At 37.0% G+C, this 17,726-nt stretch overlaps 1 protein-coding gene across 1 annotated transcript in view; it reads left to right on the top strand.

Moving 5' to 3' along the window:
• Window positions 1–13,790, top strand: part of xkr6b (XK, Kell blood group complex subunit-related family, member 6b) — a gene marked incomplete at both ends in the record, with an annotated part of 65,367 nt that extends 51,577 nt beyond the window's left edge. Inside the window, 2 exons of the mRNA XM_081378196.1 lie at window positions 11,283–11,479; window positions 12,817–13,790. Coding sequence (XP_081234322.1) covers window positions 11,283–11,479; window positions 12,817–13,790 — 1,171 coding nt within the window. The remainder of the gene's footprint in view (window positions 1–11,282; window positions 11,480–12,816) is intronic.
• Between the last annotated feature and the right edge of the window lie 3,936 nt (window positions 13,791–17,726).

The following is a 17,726-nucleotide window of genomic DNA, read 5'->3' as shown; positions in this document are numbered from 1 at the left end:
TTATTCCTTAAACAATTTATTTCAGATTTGGTAAAATGACACTGGTGGAAATGTTCATGACTTAAAAAATTACATAAAAAAAGAAAGACAGAAATTAGAAAAAAAATGTAAATGTTCACTTTTGGATATTGTTAGTACAAAGAGCTAAGTGTAGTTGTCTCTACATTTGAACTACATGAGTAGGCTATAGATTGTTTGGTGGAGACAAGCCTGCATCCCCTGAAAACTCTTTGTTTCTATCAAAATAATATGTGCTCATGTCTGTTTCTAGGTTGGTCTTCAGTCTGTTAAAGGGATAGTTCACTTTGAAATTAAATTTTGGTGTGTTTTAGCTTACCTGAAGGGCATCCAAGATGTAGGTGTCTTTTTTTCCGCAGTAGTTTCAATTTTGATATTTTTAGGTCAAACCGTTCTTGTCTGTCAGTCATATAATGCAGGTCTATGGTCACTGTCTCAAAGAGCATGCACAGAGTCCAAATTAAAACAATTCCCCATCGTCCAAATTAAACAATTCCCCATCGTAAGTACACACTGATGGCCTAAGACACGAAACGAACGGTTTGTGTGAGAAAAAACGAACAGTATTTATATCGTTTTTACCTCTTATACACAGCCACGTCCAAGTGATCTGAGGGCGCGCGCGCTTCCTGCTGTGTGACGTGTGCGCAGACTGGTGCATAGATACACTAGATGTCGCCTTGTCTACGGCAGTTCATTGGAACGAATGTCTTTAAGGTGACATCTAGTGTATATATCTATGCACCAGTCTGCGTACACGTCACACACCAGGATGCACGCGCGCCCTCAGATCACTTGGACGTGGCTGTGCGTGCTCTTTGAGACAGTGACCATAGACCTGCATTATATGACTGACAGACAAGAACGGTTTGACCTAAAAATATCAAAATTGAAACTACTGCGGAAACAAAGACACCTACATCTTGGATGCCCTTGAGGTAAGCTAAAACATACCAAAATTTTATTTCAAAGTGAACTATCCCTTTAATTGGTTCAGTTCTCTCCCTGTTTATCACTATGGTTTCTAATTGATTGTTAGTTCTGTTCAGGTGTTTCTTCTTAATTAGCTCCTCCGTTGCTGTCTATTTAAGCCCTGTGTTTGCATCAGTTCTTTTCTTTGTCAGTTCTATGTCATTTTAGGTTGGTTGTTCTGTCTATTCCTGTTCTTGAGTGTGATTTGAGTTTGTTTCTGAATAAAGACTGCTGCACCTAGATCCTGCTTCCTCTCTGCTGCAACCAACCGTGACAATATAAGATAAATAAAATGCAACACGTGTGCAGCAGGAAATGGTCTGTATCTTTGGTGTGGATGAACAGATGGCTTGGACATGACCTGGAACAGGAGGCCAAGTGCAGGCTAACTAACGAGGCGTGAGCAAGCTCAATGATCTCAGGCCGAATAATTCAAAGGGAGCCAGGTTTCAGATAACAGGTCTAAAAGGTCTCAGCGTGAGGGGCTTCAAATGCAGCATATGCTGAAATTGTGTAAAAGGAAAAGACTATGATTGAAGAGGATTTCTGTGTGAATGAAAGTCAAAGTGTATGTAAACTCTTAAATAAGTCAGTTGAAAAGTGCAGCTTTCTTTTATATATAAAGGGCCCTTTGATGTGTCCCACCCCAGCTTCCCGTTTCAATAAGAAATACTTCAACTCAGGAAAGAAAGCTGCACTTTTCAAGTGATTAATTTGAGTTTACGTAAACCTTTGCTTGACTTTAACTCACACAGAAATCCTCTTCAGTCGTAGTCTTTTCCTTTTGCACAATTTCAGCATATGCTGCATTTCATTGGACAATAGTTTTATGAGTGCAAACGATATTAAGACTTACATAAAGTTGGTTCATTCTTTCAGACGAGAAAGAATATACGTTTTAAACGTATCTGCTAGATGAATTCATAAAATTTGGGAGTACATTCAGGGTGGATTTTTGTTGTCACACCTGGCAATGGGAGTGAAATGAGAAAAATCATGTATATTTCTCTCCAGCACGAGACCGTATTTTGAATAATTATTATAGAAATTGTTTTTTGATATTGTCAATTTGGATGCTTACTGTGAAGAGGAAGTTTGAAGACTGTTGTTCTTACAGGTTGACTTGAACTATAGCTGATTTTGGAAGCACATAGTAGCATTCTACTCGGTGTGTCAGAAATCGCATACTGTCTGAGTAGGTACTACATTTGAATTTACTTCAGGACCATTAAAAAATGAATGTTCTATCTATATAGTATGAATGTGTGTAGTATGAATAAATTTCGGACGTATACATCCACCATGTTGTTAGTCATGTGACCTACCAGCGTCAGTTACGTCACCTTACTGCCATTCATCAATTCTCTCCCGTGGCCTTATGGGACAGTAAAGTGTGCATCATATATATATATATATATATATATATATATATATATATATATATATATATATATATATATATATATATATATATATATATATATATATATATATATATATATGCTCATCAAGCCTGCAGTAAAAAAAAAAAAACAACAACAAAAAAAACCCAGTAATATTATGAAATATTATTACAATTTAAAATAATGGTTCTCTTTTTTAATATACTTTAAAATGTAATTTATTTTTGTGATGCAAAGCTGAATTTTCATCAGCAAGTACTCCAGTCTTTGGTGTCTTATGATCCTTCAGAAATCATTCTAATTTGATGATTTATGATCAATGTTGGAAACAGTTGTGCTGCTTAATATTTTTTTTATAACCTGAGATACTTTTTTCAGGATTATTTGATGAATAAAAAGTTAAAAAGAACTGTATTTATTTAGAATATAAATCTTTTGTAACAATATACACTACCGTTCAAAAGTTAGGGAACAATAACTCTTTTTTTTTTAAGAAATTAGTACTTTAATTCAACAAGGATGCATTAAATTGATAAAAGGTGATGGTAACGATTTATATTGTTAAATGTTTTTATTTTGAATAAATGCTGTTTTTATGAATAAATGCTGTTAACGTTTTACTCATCAATGAATCCTGAAAAAAAGTATTCCAAAAAAATATTAAACAGCACAACTGTTTCCATCATTGATAATAACTGAGTATCAAATCATCATATTAGAATGATTTCTGAAGGATCATAAGACACCAAAGACTGGAGTACTTGCTGATGAAAATTCAGCTTTGCATCACAAAAATAAATTACATTTTAAAATATATTAAAAAAGAGAGCCATTATTTTAAATTGTAATAATATTTCATATTACAGTTTTTTTTTTTTTTTTAACTGCAGGCTTGACGAGCACAAGAGACTTCTTTCAAAAACATTAAAAATAGTAATGTTTCCAAACTTTTGACTGGTACTGTATATATATATATATATATATATATATATATATATATATATATATATATACACATTGTGTCTCATGTTCAAAGAATAATGTACAAGTTAGAACGCATTTGCCACCAATCTGACAAAACATTAAATAGTTATGAATTGTCATGTTAGCACACACTCAATAATACAATTTTGTTCTTTTTTATCCACAAAAATAGTGCGATCTTAATTTTGTATTAACTTTAAACTTATAGCTAATTTTGATTTCCATGGGGTCATTAGAAGCATTTTAATACAGGGTTACACGTTTTTTTCTTACACTGAACTCTTCATTTGCTCCGCCCATTGGAGTCAGGAATCAGGATATGGAGCGCAGTCCAACAGCACACGAGTGGACTGGTTCTGGATCACACTGCTCCAACATTTGAGGAGCATGTGAGTGTGGGGGGCAAAGAACATTCTGGTGGGTTTGTTTGTTAGCACCCCCTGACATTTACCAGACTTACAGAAAATGTCAGTGAATGCCAGATGTTAGCTCTGGTTATGATGCAGCTCTTGAAAAGCCTGAGCTATTGATCCATAGCCTCCCTCCCCTCACCCAATTCACGTCTCCTCTCACCCTGCCCCTTCACTTGTCTTTTCTCTCTCTCCTCCTCTCCCTCTCTTCTCCTGCCCTGTGCGGAGCAACCGACACCTGTCAAAGCTCAGAAGTCAAAGGTGTGAATAATGGATTCTGGCTGAAACTGTCAACATTTACATTTATTCCTGTGTTGCATATAGCCATGTTCATGCTTGAGAAGAACAGCCCTGTCTTACATGAGTGGGCTATTGAATGTTCAAGATGAATTATGTATGTTAAGGACAAATGTTTTGTCCTTTTTTTTTAGCCCCACCTGAATCAGACAAGCCTCTGATGGAAAATTGGAGCTGACCTTCCCAGCTTTGACACACCATCTCACATTTCTTCACCCCCAGAGGGAAGTTTTATAGCTCAGAGGTTGCTCTTTCGTAGCTTAGGAGACTTAATGGACTTGTGTTGTCTTTGCCTCTAGCAAATTCCTATTTTTAATTGAAATCTGATGTGATTGCTGACCCTTGTGGATCAGTGATGCGACAATACATTTTAAATACATTAAAAATGCTATTCATACCTACAATGACGAATAATTCATGATATTTATAAACTTTAAAAACCTTTAAATAATTAAGATGTGTACATTCATATGTATACAAATTGTAAGGAAAATGTTAAATATATTATTTTGCTTGATGGCTACACATGACAATTTTAGAGTTATTAAACTTTTTTTTTTTTAAACCAACAGGAAATAAAAAATAAAAAAAGATTTTTATTTTGTATTTATCATTTATATGTCACATATTCTGGTTTCTAGACAAATCTGAGCATGATTTGAGACATTGACTTTAAAGCGGACAAGTGAAATTAGTAGGTCTTTTTATCAGGAGAATCAGGAGAAAAGTCTCCATTTGCTCTTGATGTTATCTATAAACTGCAGAAACAATTGAGATCTCATTTGTGATTTTTCTTTCCTGCGGACAGGCTCCTTCCCTGGAACATTTTGTGTCACCTTCAGTCAGCTGACTATATGATTGAGCGGTGAAATGGAGCTGAAGCACTAGCTGCACGGTTTGAGATCCTCTCCTTGTTGAGGAAAAACCTGGCAAGTTACCTCGTTCATTCTGTTGGCATTGTGACAGGTGAAACTCCAGTTCACGTTGCATTTTTCAGATGCATGTGCTGTTTTGCCATTTGTCCTCAGAAATCTGATTCATGCAGTGAAGTGGTAAATGGGCTCCATGCATGATGCATTTAGAGTGACAGTTTCATTTCTTAACATGTAGTTATAATATATTACATTTATTTCTTAACGTAGTCATTTGTAGGTTTGTCTTTTTTTGTTTTGCTATTTCACTGTGTCTTGTTCATTGGATCCTCATCTTAGACACAACTGGTTTTATTTACTCATTGGTTACTGTTGGTGGTGGTCAGGCTGTTTTAGTAATGGATTGCTGTTGATTAGTCTTATTTACTCATTGGTTGTTCTTGGTCAGTCTTTTTTTTAATGGATTGTTGTTGAGTTTTATTTAGTCTTGTATAGTCATTGGTTGTTCTTGGTCAGTCTTGCTTAGTCAGATTGTTGTTGGTTAGTCTTTATTTACTCGTTGGTTGTTGTTGTTGTTTAGCTTTATTTACTCATTGGTTGTTCGTGGTCAGTCTCGTTTATTCAGATTGTTGTTGGTTAGTTATATTTACTTATTGTTTTTTTGTTGGTCAGACTTTTTTTTGTAACGGATTATTGTTGATTATTCTTGTATCTTTGGTGGTTGTTCTTTACTCATTTGTTGTTGTTGGTCAGTTTTGTTTAGTCATTAGTCATTGATTAGTTTTGTGTAGTCATTGGTTGTTGTTTATTAGTCTTGTTTAGTCATTGGTTACTAGTCTTGTTATACAGTATTTTTGACCCCTACGTATGTACGTTACCCCTCATGTTACCTTTGTCCCTTGTATATTAAATGTTCTTTTGGTTCTTTCTGACTGGGTTTTTGTCATGTCTGGTTTATGTTTAGAGCCCTTTCTCAAGCCTCATCTATCTGGTCAAGTCCTGCTTTATTATAGTTTTTGTCTGCTACTTTCCTATAATACTGGGTCTTCAGTTTCATCATAATGTCAGTTTGTTACACAAACACTGATGTTTGAACATATAGCTTAAAGGGGCTTTAGAGACATCAAATCCTCAGATAACATTAAATAAAATAGAGTGAATAACTTGCTTCTGTAACATTGTATGCAGAGATGTGTTATAGTCCAGGCTGTTGTGGAGAATTAACTCTCACAAAGAAACATGATGTGCTTTGCCGGTGTGCACAATAATGTCTTTTTGTTGCTGTTGTTAGTGATGTTTGCCACCAAATGTTCCTCCTACTTTTACATAATTACCGGCTCTTGTTAAAGCCATTAAGCTTTGCAACGAATGCAAAGATGATTATAGTTGTAACTAGCTTCATGAGAGCAGTGAGCGGCAGAAAGAGATTACGCTTCATCCAAAACACATTCTGGTGAACGATTCTAAAGGCACACTCACTTCAAAAAAGTGTGAATCCCAAGAGTCACTGAGACAAGCTGCCCTTTTCTGAAAGACCTGCAAATGTGTAAGAAACATTAGATACAGTATGCAGTCCTCATAAAACAATTAGGCTATTGGGGAAAGCTTGATGGACAGTCTCGACAGGATGTTGAAGTCAAAGAAAAATGTTTTTTTAATTGTTTTTTTTTTATTAAATGTTCACAGTACGACTTATATACAGTATATATATATATATATATATATATATATATATATATATATATATATATATATATATATATATATATATATATATATATATATATATATATCGAAAATGACGTTTGTTTAAAAAAAAAATGTTTTGTCTTCACAATCTTTCATCAGAATGTAAAAACTATTTTTTTTTTCCTCTGAAAGAACCGTCCTTTTCCACATACATCACAAATGGGCAACTTCATAATGTTTACCAACAGCCAAATATCTATTGTGGCTGTAGTTTAGAATGTTCACCAACAGCTATTTAGGCTACTTCGTAATGTTTACCAATGCCAAATAGCTATTGAGGCTAGTTTATAATCTTCTTTAATAGATCGGCTAGTATTCAGGCTACTTTGTAATGTTTACAATTGCCCAAATAGCTATTTTAGCTAGTTTAAAATGTTCACCAATAATCAAATAGCTATAATGGATCATTTAGGGTAGGTAGGATTTTTGTAAAAAACATTTTTTTCAAATTTGTTTAAACTATCTTTATATACCAATACATAATTAAAATGTAAGTGCTCTGAAAAAGAGAGTATAAAAATCGAGTGACTGTAGACCTTTTAATCTGCAATAAACACAGCTCATTATTTCCATTCGGGACGAAACAATTGATTGGTTTGGGCGACTGTCACTCACTCTCGCAACCATGGCAACCACCCCTGTTGCTAGATCTGCCCATATGCGCGCGCATCCGTTTGATTTGAGGAGTGCAAGAGAGGCGCTGGACCTACGAAGAGTAAAATTATGGCAGAGAAAGAGCATTCAAAATTCAAAGCACCTGCATATGCAGTCAGCGAAGGCAAACAAGGCAAAAACTACTTCCTCGGACCCTGGTTGCCCGCACTCTTGAACGACCTCCTCTGCTTCGCCCTCGACCCCGGACCTGTTCTCGAACCGACGATGCGGTACTTGTCACCGGAGTGTAACGTTAGTCCTCATTAGAGTCAACAATGTTTTCATCATGGAAACTCTTACATGCAAAACAGCGTATATGTTATGAATCTTACACAAAATTCACCTTCATCACAGTTTAACTGATGGTAATGGAAAAACGTGTATCAATGCAACCTGTTTTTAGCTTTGCCTTATAAATATAGCTCGTTACCTATAGCCTAAATATAGCTCGTTACCGAATCAAACAAAATATATTTTAAACTTTACCAGTATCGATATGCTAGCTTGATAGTGAGTACTAAAAGCCATCATATTTGTTTATATTCATAGTGATAAAGTTAGGTATTTTATTACATGTGATTCTGACATGATGTCACTGCATGCACTGCGCTCCTTCCTCTCCACTCGTCTCAGGTAAATAAATGTGTCTTCCAGCTGAGCCTGAGCGTTTGGCGTCGCGCGTTCATGTGTTTTGGGGGCGTGGCTTTGGAAGCAGCCCAGAAGGGAGGGGGTGGAGTGAATGGAAATAATTAGCTGTGTTTACAACAGTCGTGAGAGGTCTACAGACACTCGATTTTTATACTCTCTTTTTCAGAGTACTTACATTTTAATTATGTATTGGTATATAAAGACAGTTTAAACAAATTTGGAATGTTTTTTTTTTAGAAAAATCCTACCTACCCTGCCTTTAATAGCTTAACCTACTTTGTAATGTTTACAATTAGCCAAATAGCTATTGTCGCTAGTTCATAATGTTCACTAATAGCCAATTAGCAATACAGTTTATATTGTTGACCAATAGCTATATATGGGCTACTAAATAAGGTTTACCGATTAGCCAAACTGCTAATGTGTCTTGTTTTGTTCATCAATAGCAAAATAGCTATTTAGGCATTGTTATTTAGTAAACTTTAAGCTCTGTCTAACCTAAGCTCTATGTAATTCTAAACTCTTCTCTTGTTGACTATTCTGTCTACTCGGAAATGCATTAAACGAAATAAAACGTGTTGCAAACAGCAATTCACATTGACTTCCAATATTTCAAATACTACCTGAAACCATTGATGTACCACGGCATAATAACAGTATTTTTGTTTTTTGTATTTTGTATTTTATTATTTTGTTTAGGTTTTCGGGAACAGACATAATCTGTGGAGTTATTGTGTGTGTGACTGTATAGCAGCTGTAGCGAGGTTCTGTACTTAATGTGTACATTAAATGCGAGAGCAGATGTAGCGGTGTTCACTAGGTGTGTAAACAGAGTGGGTGAGCCGCTCTCAGTGTAAAAGTAGCTCAGAGCAGATGGCACGGTTATGGCAGCCAGAGAAGTGAAGTCACAGCAACTTCAAGCAGCAGCTGCCCCTTTCATGCTGAAATATGACCTGCTGCTAAGTTTTTACATTCAGAATCCATGCCTGATGCAGTAAAAATTAGACTTCATAGATTTCAGTGTAATGAACAGGGCATTCAAAGCTTGGTGGTCCAAAGAGAAGTGGAGAAGAGGGAGCGGGGTGCACTTACAGACGGTGTGGATGAGTAAACCATATTGTATGAACAGAATGGCAAACGCAGACATGAAAGAAACATAGAGCTGAGATAGCTGGAGATTATGCTCGTCAACATTGTTGTGGACCGGAGCCAAGGAGGTGGGGTGGCATCTGTGACTAACTTTGAAGTTCGTGTATAAATATGTGTGTGTTTCCCACCAGTTCCTTTGATGTACTGTGTATTACACTGTTTTCTGTGTAACAAAGGGCGTTTCCTCCGAAGTGGCAAGAGAGGCAGTGCCTCCTCAAAAAGACTAGATGAGAAAATAATCCACAGTAAAAATAAAACAATGCAGATATTACAAAATATTACAAAATTTGAGCATAAATCACTATTTTTCTAAAGTGAGACTGTCCAACAGCGACACCAGTATTAAAAAGAGTAGCCGAACATTAGTTAACAAATTAAATATATTTGTTACTATTTGTTATTATTTTAGAATAAATGTAAACATATATTGATAATGATAACTATACGTTGTTTTAATAAATAGATCAATAATTACGTTGTAAATGTAAAAATGCGTCCAGATTAAGTGTAACTGTACATTAATCTACTTGAGCAAAACTGTGATGACTTTGCCTCCATATTTCAGAACACCACTGTGCGCCACTGGCTTATAATGAGATATGATGGCTGGATTAGGTGGTGAATTTTGTAAATAAATAGATAATTGTCTTTATTTCTTGCAACTGCAAATTTACTTCTTGTGATTGTGACATTTATTTTGCCGTTATTGTTTCTTTATTTCCCATCTCAATTCTAGTTGCTCATTTTGAATGAATTGATATGATTTAATACAAAAATGCACACACATTATTTCTTTAGCTGTTTACATAGACTAGAACCATCACTGAGGCAGGTGTGATTTGTCAGGGAAGCTATGATATCTTTCAGGTAATAGGGACATTTTATGTGTAGAATTCAGAAAAATTGCTTCAAGCACCTTTAAGTAACAGAATTATGCTGTTTTTACAGATTATGTTGGGCAAAGCCTGTTTTACACAACAGTAACGTGTACCCTCTAGTGGTGTAGTCGTATCATTACACTCTTTTTGGAGGCAGTTTCATTTTCTCAGATACTGGACCTGTGAGTCCCATTTACCTCCTGTTGACCTCATAGCATCAGTCCTGTTATTATGGCTGTATGTAATCTGCTCCTCTCAGTAACATTTTTATGTTCTTTATGTATCTTAGCTTCTCTCATTAAACACATCATAATTGAGCTTCAGTTAAGAAATGAGATTGTGCCTCCCGATGTTTAAATATTGTGTGGCTACATGGTGTTGAGCTCTAGAAGATCATCTAAGCTCAATAATCAATCTCTGACAGTCGCTGACACTGAACACCCTGTCTCCATCCCTGCCTAGACAGGCGCCCGTCAGCCACTGTCCTCACTGGTATAGTGGTGTCTTTTAACACAGGATGAGAAAAGATATAGGCAAGATGTTTGCTGGAATAATTATCTGCCTCCAGTTATTGTACACTACTGATTTCCCCTGACTCTCAACTGAACCACATCAAATATCACAGTCTTTTTAAAGACTGAAAAATAAGCCCTAATGAATATGTTATTTAATATTAGTTTTTATGTGGAATAATAAATTTGTCCTATACATAAATGTGAAATAATGCTATTTGTCCTGTATTTTACATACACATAATTGAATAAACACATTAGGACGTTGTAATGTCATTGTCATTGAAAGCATCTAACTTAATTTGTATATTTAAGTAATATTCACAAGACCACAATTCACAACTTTCAACGACAATGCAAATGTACTGGTGTGTGTGTATTACTGGACTGCTTGATATTAGCACCCCAATGGTAGAAGTCAAAGCAAAGCTTATGGCTTGATGCTTCTACACTACTTTTAGTACCTCCTCAACACAACACTACACTGGTTTGAAGAATACAAATAATGCCCAAGGTCATAATTGCACAGAGAATGTACATATATCCAAAATGGATACAAGATATCAGTCTGGTCAACTGATCCCTTCCCCTATTTTCTCTTTCTCTGTCCCCCCCCCCCCCCCCTGTTTACTGTCATTTTCTACATCTGAAATATACTCTATATAATTTCAACTCTGTATATTCCAGTTTCATACTATCTCTGCTTTCTTTTGTTTCTGCATCTGCCCCTCTGCAGGTACATCAGAACAATGTATCTCGGCATCCAGAGCCGCAGACAAAAGGAGAACCAGCGACGCTTCTACTGGGCCATGATGTACGAGTATGCTGATGTCAACATGCTCCGTCTACTGGAGACATTTCTGGAAAGCGCTCCACAGCTGGTTCTCCAGCTCTGCATCATGATCCAGAAGAACCGGGCAGAAACACTGCAGTGTAAGGAGTGCCTCAAGGCTCTGTACTGAGACTTCTGACATTTCGTACAGTATTGCTTTTATACATCAGTAGTGAATGTTCTTTGCGTGTGTACATTTTGCTGGGATCATTTTTAAATCTTGACAAGAAGATAATGACATAATTTATACTTCAAATTGACTTAATTTGCTTTGCAGTAGTGTTGGACATTTTTCACATGCATTGCACGCTCAATCAACATTTCTTGATTAGAAATGTTGCTGGAAATGCATCTTTAATTTTTTACGAGTGCAACTCAAGACTCTGTAACAACATGATGCATGGCTAAAATTCGCAGTTAGGTTTGTGACAACAAAATATGAATCTCACAGCTTTGTGTTATATTAATACATCAAGTCCAGCAACCATCTAGAATGGGTAGCAACCATCTTAAACTTTCAGAAAACCAAGCAAATCATGACAAATCTATACAGTGCACCAGGAAAAAAGGCTGACTTGTGGACGAATCTGACAATCTGAGCCCTCCCTGGCTAAGCCCTTTTAAATGATCAATTGTGTTTGTGGGAAACATGTTTTTTTTTTCCTGCTATGCAGCTGATAATGTGAGATGTAAGACCATTTCTTACGCGTGAGGTGACAGCGCTGCCAGCAGTGTAGATGATTTTATGAACATGAAGTCTGAGCTCAGCAGGATGAATGGTAAACATCTTAGAAAAAAGATACATAGAATAAGCAAGAGGTATGTTTTGGAGAATATAGCTCCATAAATGGTAGGCAGGTGTTTTAGAAATGATAAGACAATGAATGATGCTGTTGTGCTGTTTGTGTTAGGGTGCTTTTCATTAGCATTCCTGGATACAGATAAAGTCATTTATCACAGTACGCACACATTGGGTTTGATTTTGTTCTTTTTCCCCACAATTGACCAAGATTGTAGAATGCGTGAATAACAGACCGATTAATGTAGATTATTTGTAACTTGGGAAATTTGGAAACTGGAATTCAGAGCACGCTTTCATGCAGTTATATTGTGGTTCTGTTTCTCTATTTATCATGTAAAAATACATATGTACATTACCATTCAAAGGTTTGGGGTTGGTAATGTTTTTAAAAGAAGTTTCTTATGCTCACCAAGGCTGAATTTATTTGATTGTTCTATTGTTTCTAATTTAACATTTATAATTATTGTGTTTTTTTTTTATTTAATAATGATTAATACTATTTTTTTTATACAATTATAATAATTACAAATATTAATAAGCAGTGATAGTATAGGAACAGCAATGGTATAGCAATGATACTTTGTATATCTTATAATAATAATAATAATAAAAATTGTATTTCTCTCTGTTGTCAAGGTGTGTCAGCGATCGCGTCTCTTCTCTCGCTTTCCTGGGTTCTGGCCTCATACCACAAGCTTCTGCGTGATTCCCGCGACGACCAAAAGAGTATGAGCTACCGGGGAGCGTTGGTGCATCTTCTGTGGCGTTTCTTCACCATTTCTTCTCGGGCGCTATCTTTTGCCCTTTTTGCCTCGGTTTTCCACCTATACTTTGGCATTTTTGTGGTGCTTCACTGGTGTGCCATGGCCTTCTGGGTAATCCACGGAGGCACCGACTTCTGTATGTCCAAGTGGGAGGAGGTGCTATTCAACATGGTGGTCGGCGTAGTCTACGTCTTCTGCTGGTTTAATGTCAAGGAGGGAAGGACCCGATACCGCATGGTGGTTTATTATTCACTGGTGCTGGTGGAAAATACCATCCTTACCGCTCTGTGGTACACCTACAGAGACCCGGTTGCTACCGACTCCTACGCTGCATCTGCCCTTTGCGGCGTCTTCCTGTGCTTTGCCTCCGGAGTGGCCTGCATGGTCTTCTACTACGGGGTCCTGCATCCCATGGGACCCGGGCTGAGGGTGCTGGCCAGTTCCTGCTGTGCTGAGCTGCTCTGGGGTCTCCCGTTACCACCTGAGGCCGAGCCCATGGCTCCCACTCCGGGGCCTCGGGGCTCCCAAGCCACCCCGACCAGGGCTATGGCTTCAGGGGACTACAGCGAGCCGGAGGAGGCTGCCACAGACACATGCCTGCCGGTGTTCCAGGTGAGATCCACAGAGCCCACCGATGCGGCGGGCCGGCCCATTCAACCCGAGGGGCCCCTAATCAAGATTGACATGCCCAGGAAGCGCTACCCGGCTTGGGATGCTCACTTTGTGGACCGACGTTTGCGGCGGACCATAAACATCCTCCAGTACATCAGCCCCAATGCAGTGGGCATCAGGTACAGGGATGGACCCCTCCTCTACGAGCTGCTCCAGTATGAGTCCTCCCTATAAAGGCGCACAATGCCGCTTCTACTCTACTCTCATGCCCTCTCTGGTTCTCCACTTCCCTTGGTGCTTTTTTCTTCAGAGTTTTTATTTAGTTGTACTCTTGAGCTATCAGAGTGCATCTAAGGTCTAAAAGAGTCTAAACAGAGAATATTCAACATATATTTTGACTAACACAGTGTAGAGTTGCAGAACAAAGAGTCCGAAATACAACATTCCCTTGTTGGGGTTACTATGGTGTGAATGTTCGACTAATGTGTTTGTTTGATGGTGTTTGTGGCCCTGTCACCTCTGACATGTGCATGATGGGAATGATGGAGGAACATAGTCTTTAGCATCCTCATTCTGATTTTGGCTTTTACCATTTTGTGCCTAGGTTTTATCCAAACAGTTGTGATGACAACTGATCTTAAAAGACGGCAAACGAGTTAATATCTAATATCTAGACTCTGAGAAAGCACATTTGATTGTCAGAAAAAGCACACAATGCCCCATTCCATTTCTCTTGATTAAGGGGGAAGAGACTTGATTGTTGTCAAATTGCTTTAAAAAAATGAACAATTGCTTTTTCAAGTAAAATGCAATGATGTCATGTAAATTTTTTGGTGTTGGCCTACCATATAGCACTGCCACTGCTATTTTGATCTTCAAGGGCCTTAATATTTATCTTAACATGTCTTTTCCTATCGAAACTCACTAGTGATGTGATATACAACTTTGTAATCAAATGAAGTTGAATATATTATTATTATTATTTACATATGGCCCACTGTTATATTTTTCAACCCATCTATATTACACGTGAGTGCTCTTTATGAAAGCTAGATTTAATAAATGGGACATATTTCTTTGTATTTATGTACACTATCGTTTAGAAGTTTAGGGCCAGTAAGATGTAAAGAGGTTTAAATTGTCACAAAAGATGTTTCATGGTTTTCCCAAAAATATTAAGCAGCACAACTAACTGTTTTCAACTCTGATAATAATGATACATGTTTCTTAAGCACCAAATCAGCATATTTGAATGTTTTCTGAAGGATCTTGTGACACTGAAGACTGGCGTAATGATGCTGAAAAAATATATATTACAATATAGCCTACAACAGATATTTTCAATTGCAAGAATATTTCACAATATTACTGTTTTAATGTATATGTATTTTTGTATTAAATATCAAATAAATGCAGCTTTGGTGCGCAAATAAGAGAATCTTACCGACCACAAACTTTTGAACGGTAGCACATTTTTTTCTTTTTACATACGGCCCACTGTTAGATTTTTTTAAACCCATATATAGTACATGAGAGTGCACTTGTTGAAAGCTAAAAAGAAATAGACATATTCCCTTATATAAGTCCTTCCATACATAAATATACAGATATAAAGACAAAATAATAAGACTCTGTTAAACATTTTGTTATATAACTTAATTAAAAAAGGAGTGATTTAACATGCAATGTACCTGTAAATTAATTGGTTTTGTGCAATGAAAAAATATCAATTAATATGACAAAACTAACCTCAAAGAAATTATTTTTGAGGGTTAGATCATGTAAAAACTGACATTTAAGGTAACAATTGCAGGTTACTATTTTTACAGTGTTTTAATGAAATGTTTGCAGTGTGTGGTGCTTAATGCTAACTTTTAGTACTCCTCCATCATTCCCTGTACAAAATTGCATTTGTCTGTCCACTTAAACCTTTTCCTCAGAAAAAGGCTAATGGTTTCTTAAAGGGTCAAGAACCTTGACACATTGACATGTGTAAATGGTATACCATTGGCATTCAAAATGTACTATACTCATTTTTTTTCAATAGAAATCCTTTATTTGAAGTGTGCAATATTTCTGAAGATGTACTATGAAATGATTGGAGAAAAAGGTTGCTTTTGCTTGAATTAAGTTTATACGCCACCATCGAATGCATGCCGAGGTTGCACATATTGAGGATTGACTGGGTTGCCAGGTGCTAACCAATGAATGAGGCTTTCTACAGTGCAAGATAATTAAATTAAACGTTCCATTTTTTTATGTTTTTTTTTTCATTATCCTATATACGGTGCACTCAGAACAAACCTGAGGGTTACCTCTAGAAAAAGCCACTTTTTTACCTCCAATCCTGAGGTAATTTCCCCCCAGATTTCATTGATTCAATTGAGAATGAATGAATTGCTCTGAGGGGGCTGAGGTAATTTTTGTTGTTCCGACACTTAGCATCCAGGCAAGATAAGTGCAGGCATTAACATGGGATGCCAAGTTTCACCGCATGAGCCGCTACAAACCTCATTTGTGCCTGCTGAAATTTTCCCAGCAGACTTCAGATCGGTTGTAACGGACGAGGTGGAGGTTTTTTATTTATTTTTAATTTTTTTTTTGCCAGGGATGGAAAAGAACATGAGGATAGACAATAGCTATCAGTGAGAATGTGCATTCATGTGTATGTGTGTGTGTGGTTTGTAGGTCTTACCTCTTCAGCTCCATCCTTGGTTGCTGCTCAGACTCCTCCATCCCTCTCATGCGAGTGTTATCTGGGATACTCGAATGCAAAAATTAGGGAAAGATCGCTTTCAAGATAACAACTTAGATTTATAACCTGGCTAAAGGGAATCAGGGATGGGCAGGCGATTTCATGCAAGGAATTCTAATTCCTAAACATCAAAATTCAGTAATCCTCGCAATATCAGGTTTTCAGTTGAAACTATACAAAGCGTTTCCGTTCCCTGTTCCCTTACAGTGCCTGTAACAGTCACCGATATTCCAATCCTGTAGGTGCTTGGCACATTGATGCACTGTTGTTTGCTGGGATATCACCAACCCTGTTATGTTATGATGTGCACGGCTACTTTAACTTGTTTTTACGGTTGTGTAACTCGGCTGCCTGGCATCCCATGATACGTTCATAGTCCAATTACAGAATCGGTTTCTACTAACGCACTTAAGGTAAGACAGACCAGGTGATATTTTCAGCTACACTGTGATATTTCCTTCTATTATTCCACTTGCGCATTAGCATGATGTGTAGTGACCAACATTGCCACGTTTGAGCAGACATAAAGGGAGGGATTTGAAACAAATCCAACCCCCGTACAGCACACGTATAATTCCGAATTGGTTCGTTTTAGATTACCGCCTTACTAGTCAAAGAAGTTACACATCAGATTAGTCGATGTTAAAGTCATGCCTCCACTTGTACATGTCTAGTGTGGGGTGGGTGAGTGGGACCAGTCTCTAATATCTAATTCTTTGTGGTGCCTTGTCTTTTTGGGTGCTTCTGTATAGCCATGGCAGCCAGTGCAGCAAACAACAATGCCAGTGTCTCTATCTCCATTCAAATTTCACTCAGTACTGTAATGAGACAGTCAATTTTGTCCCATACATGCGCAGGAAGTGCTGTCTGGGTAAATCTTTGCTAAACGAAATGATCTGCATATTAGGCTATGTCTGAAAGGCAATACTTAACATCTACTAATGTTGAGTTTTACACTTTTCCTGAAAAAGAGCGGTTCCATTCAATCATTTCCAAGGGTTTTATGAGCAGATGCGAAAAAGGAATGAGGTTTGTTTGGGTACTCAATGACAGTTATGATGAAGTTAGCAATTTCTTTAATGATTGTTAATGTACTTCTGTCTATGCCTTCCTCTGTCTTGCAAAACGAATGAGCTGTAGTGCCAACAAGTTAATCTTTTCTCTCTGTCGTTTGTCTTGTGAACAAAAATGTCTAGCCAAATGGATTTATGCCTGCAAAAAAAAAAAAAAAAAGAAAAAAGAAGTAAAAAAAGAACAAAATGTGTGTAGACCAATAAGAATAGAAAAAGTGGGGTACGTAAATATGGTGCTCACTGGATCGAATATTTCAACTTAAATCTGAGAAGGCATTGGACACATTTTTAAAGGCCTCTAGTGGTGAACCATCTTCAGACTGCTTCTACATCCTTTGGATT

The sequence above is a fragment of the Scardinius erythrophthalmus genome (assembly GCF_964197995.2).
Source record: "Scardinius erythrophthalmus genome assembly, chromosome: 11".
Classification (NCBI taxonomy): Eukaryota; Metazoa; Chordata; class Actinopteri; order Cypriniformes; family Leuciscidae; genus Scardinius; species Scardinius erythrophthalmus.
Note: the sequence above shows the minus strand (reverse complement) of the source record. Positions and strands in the feature narration are given on the sequence as shown.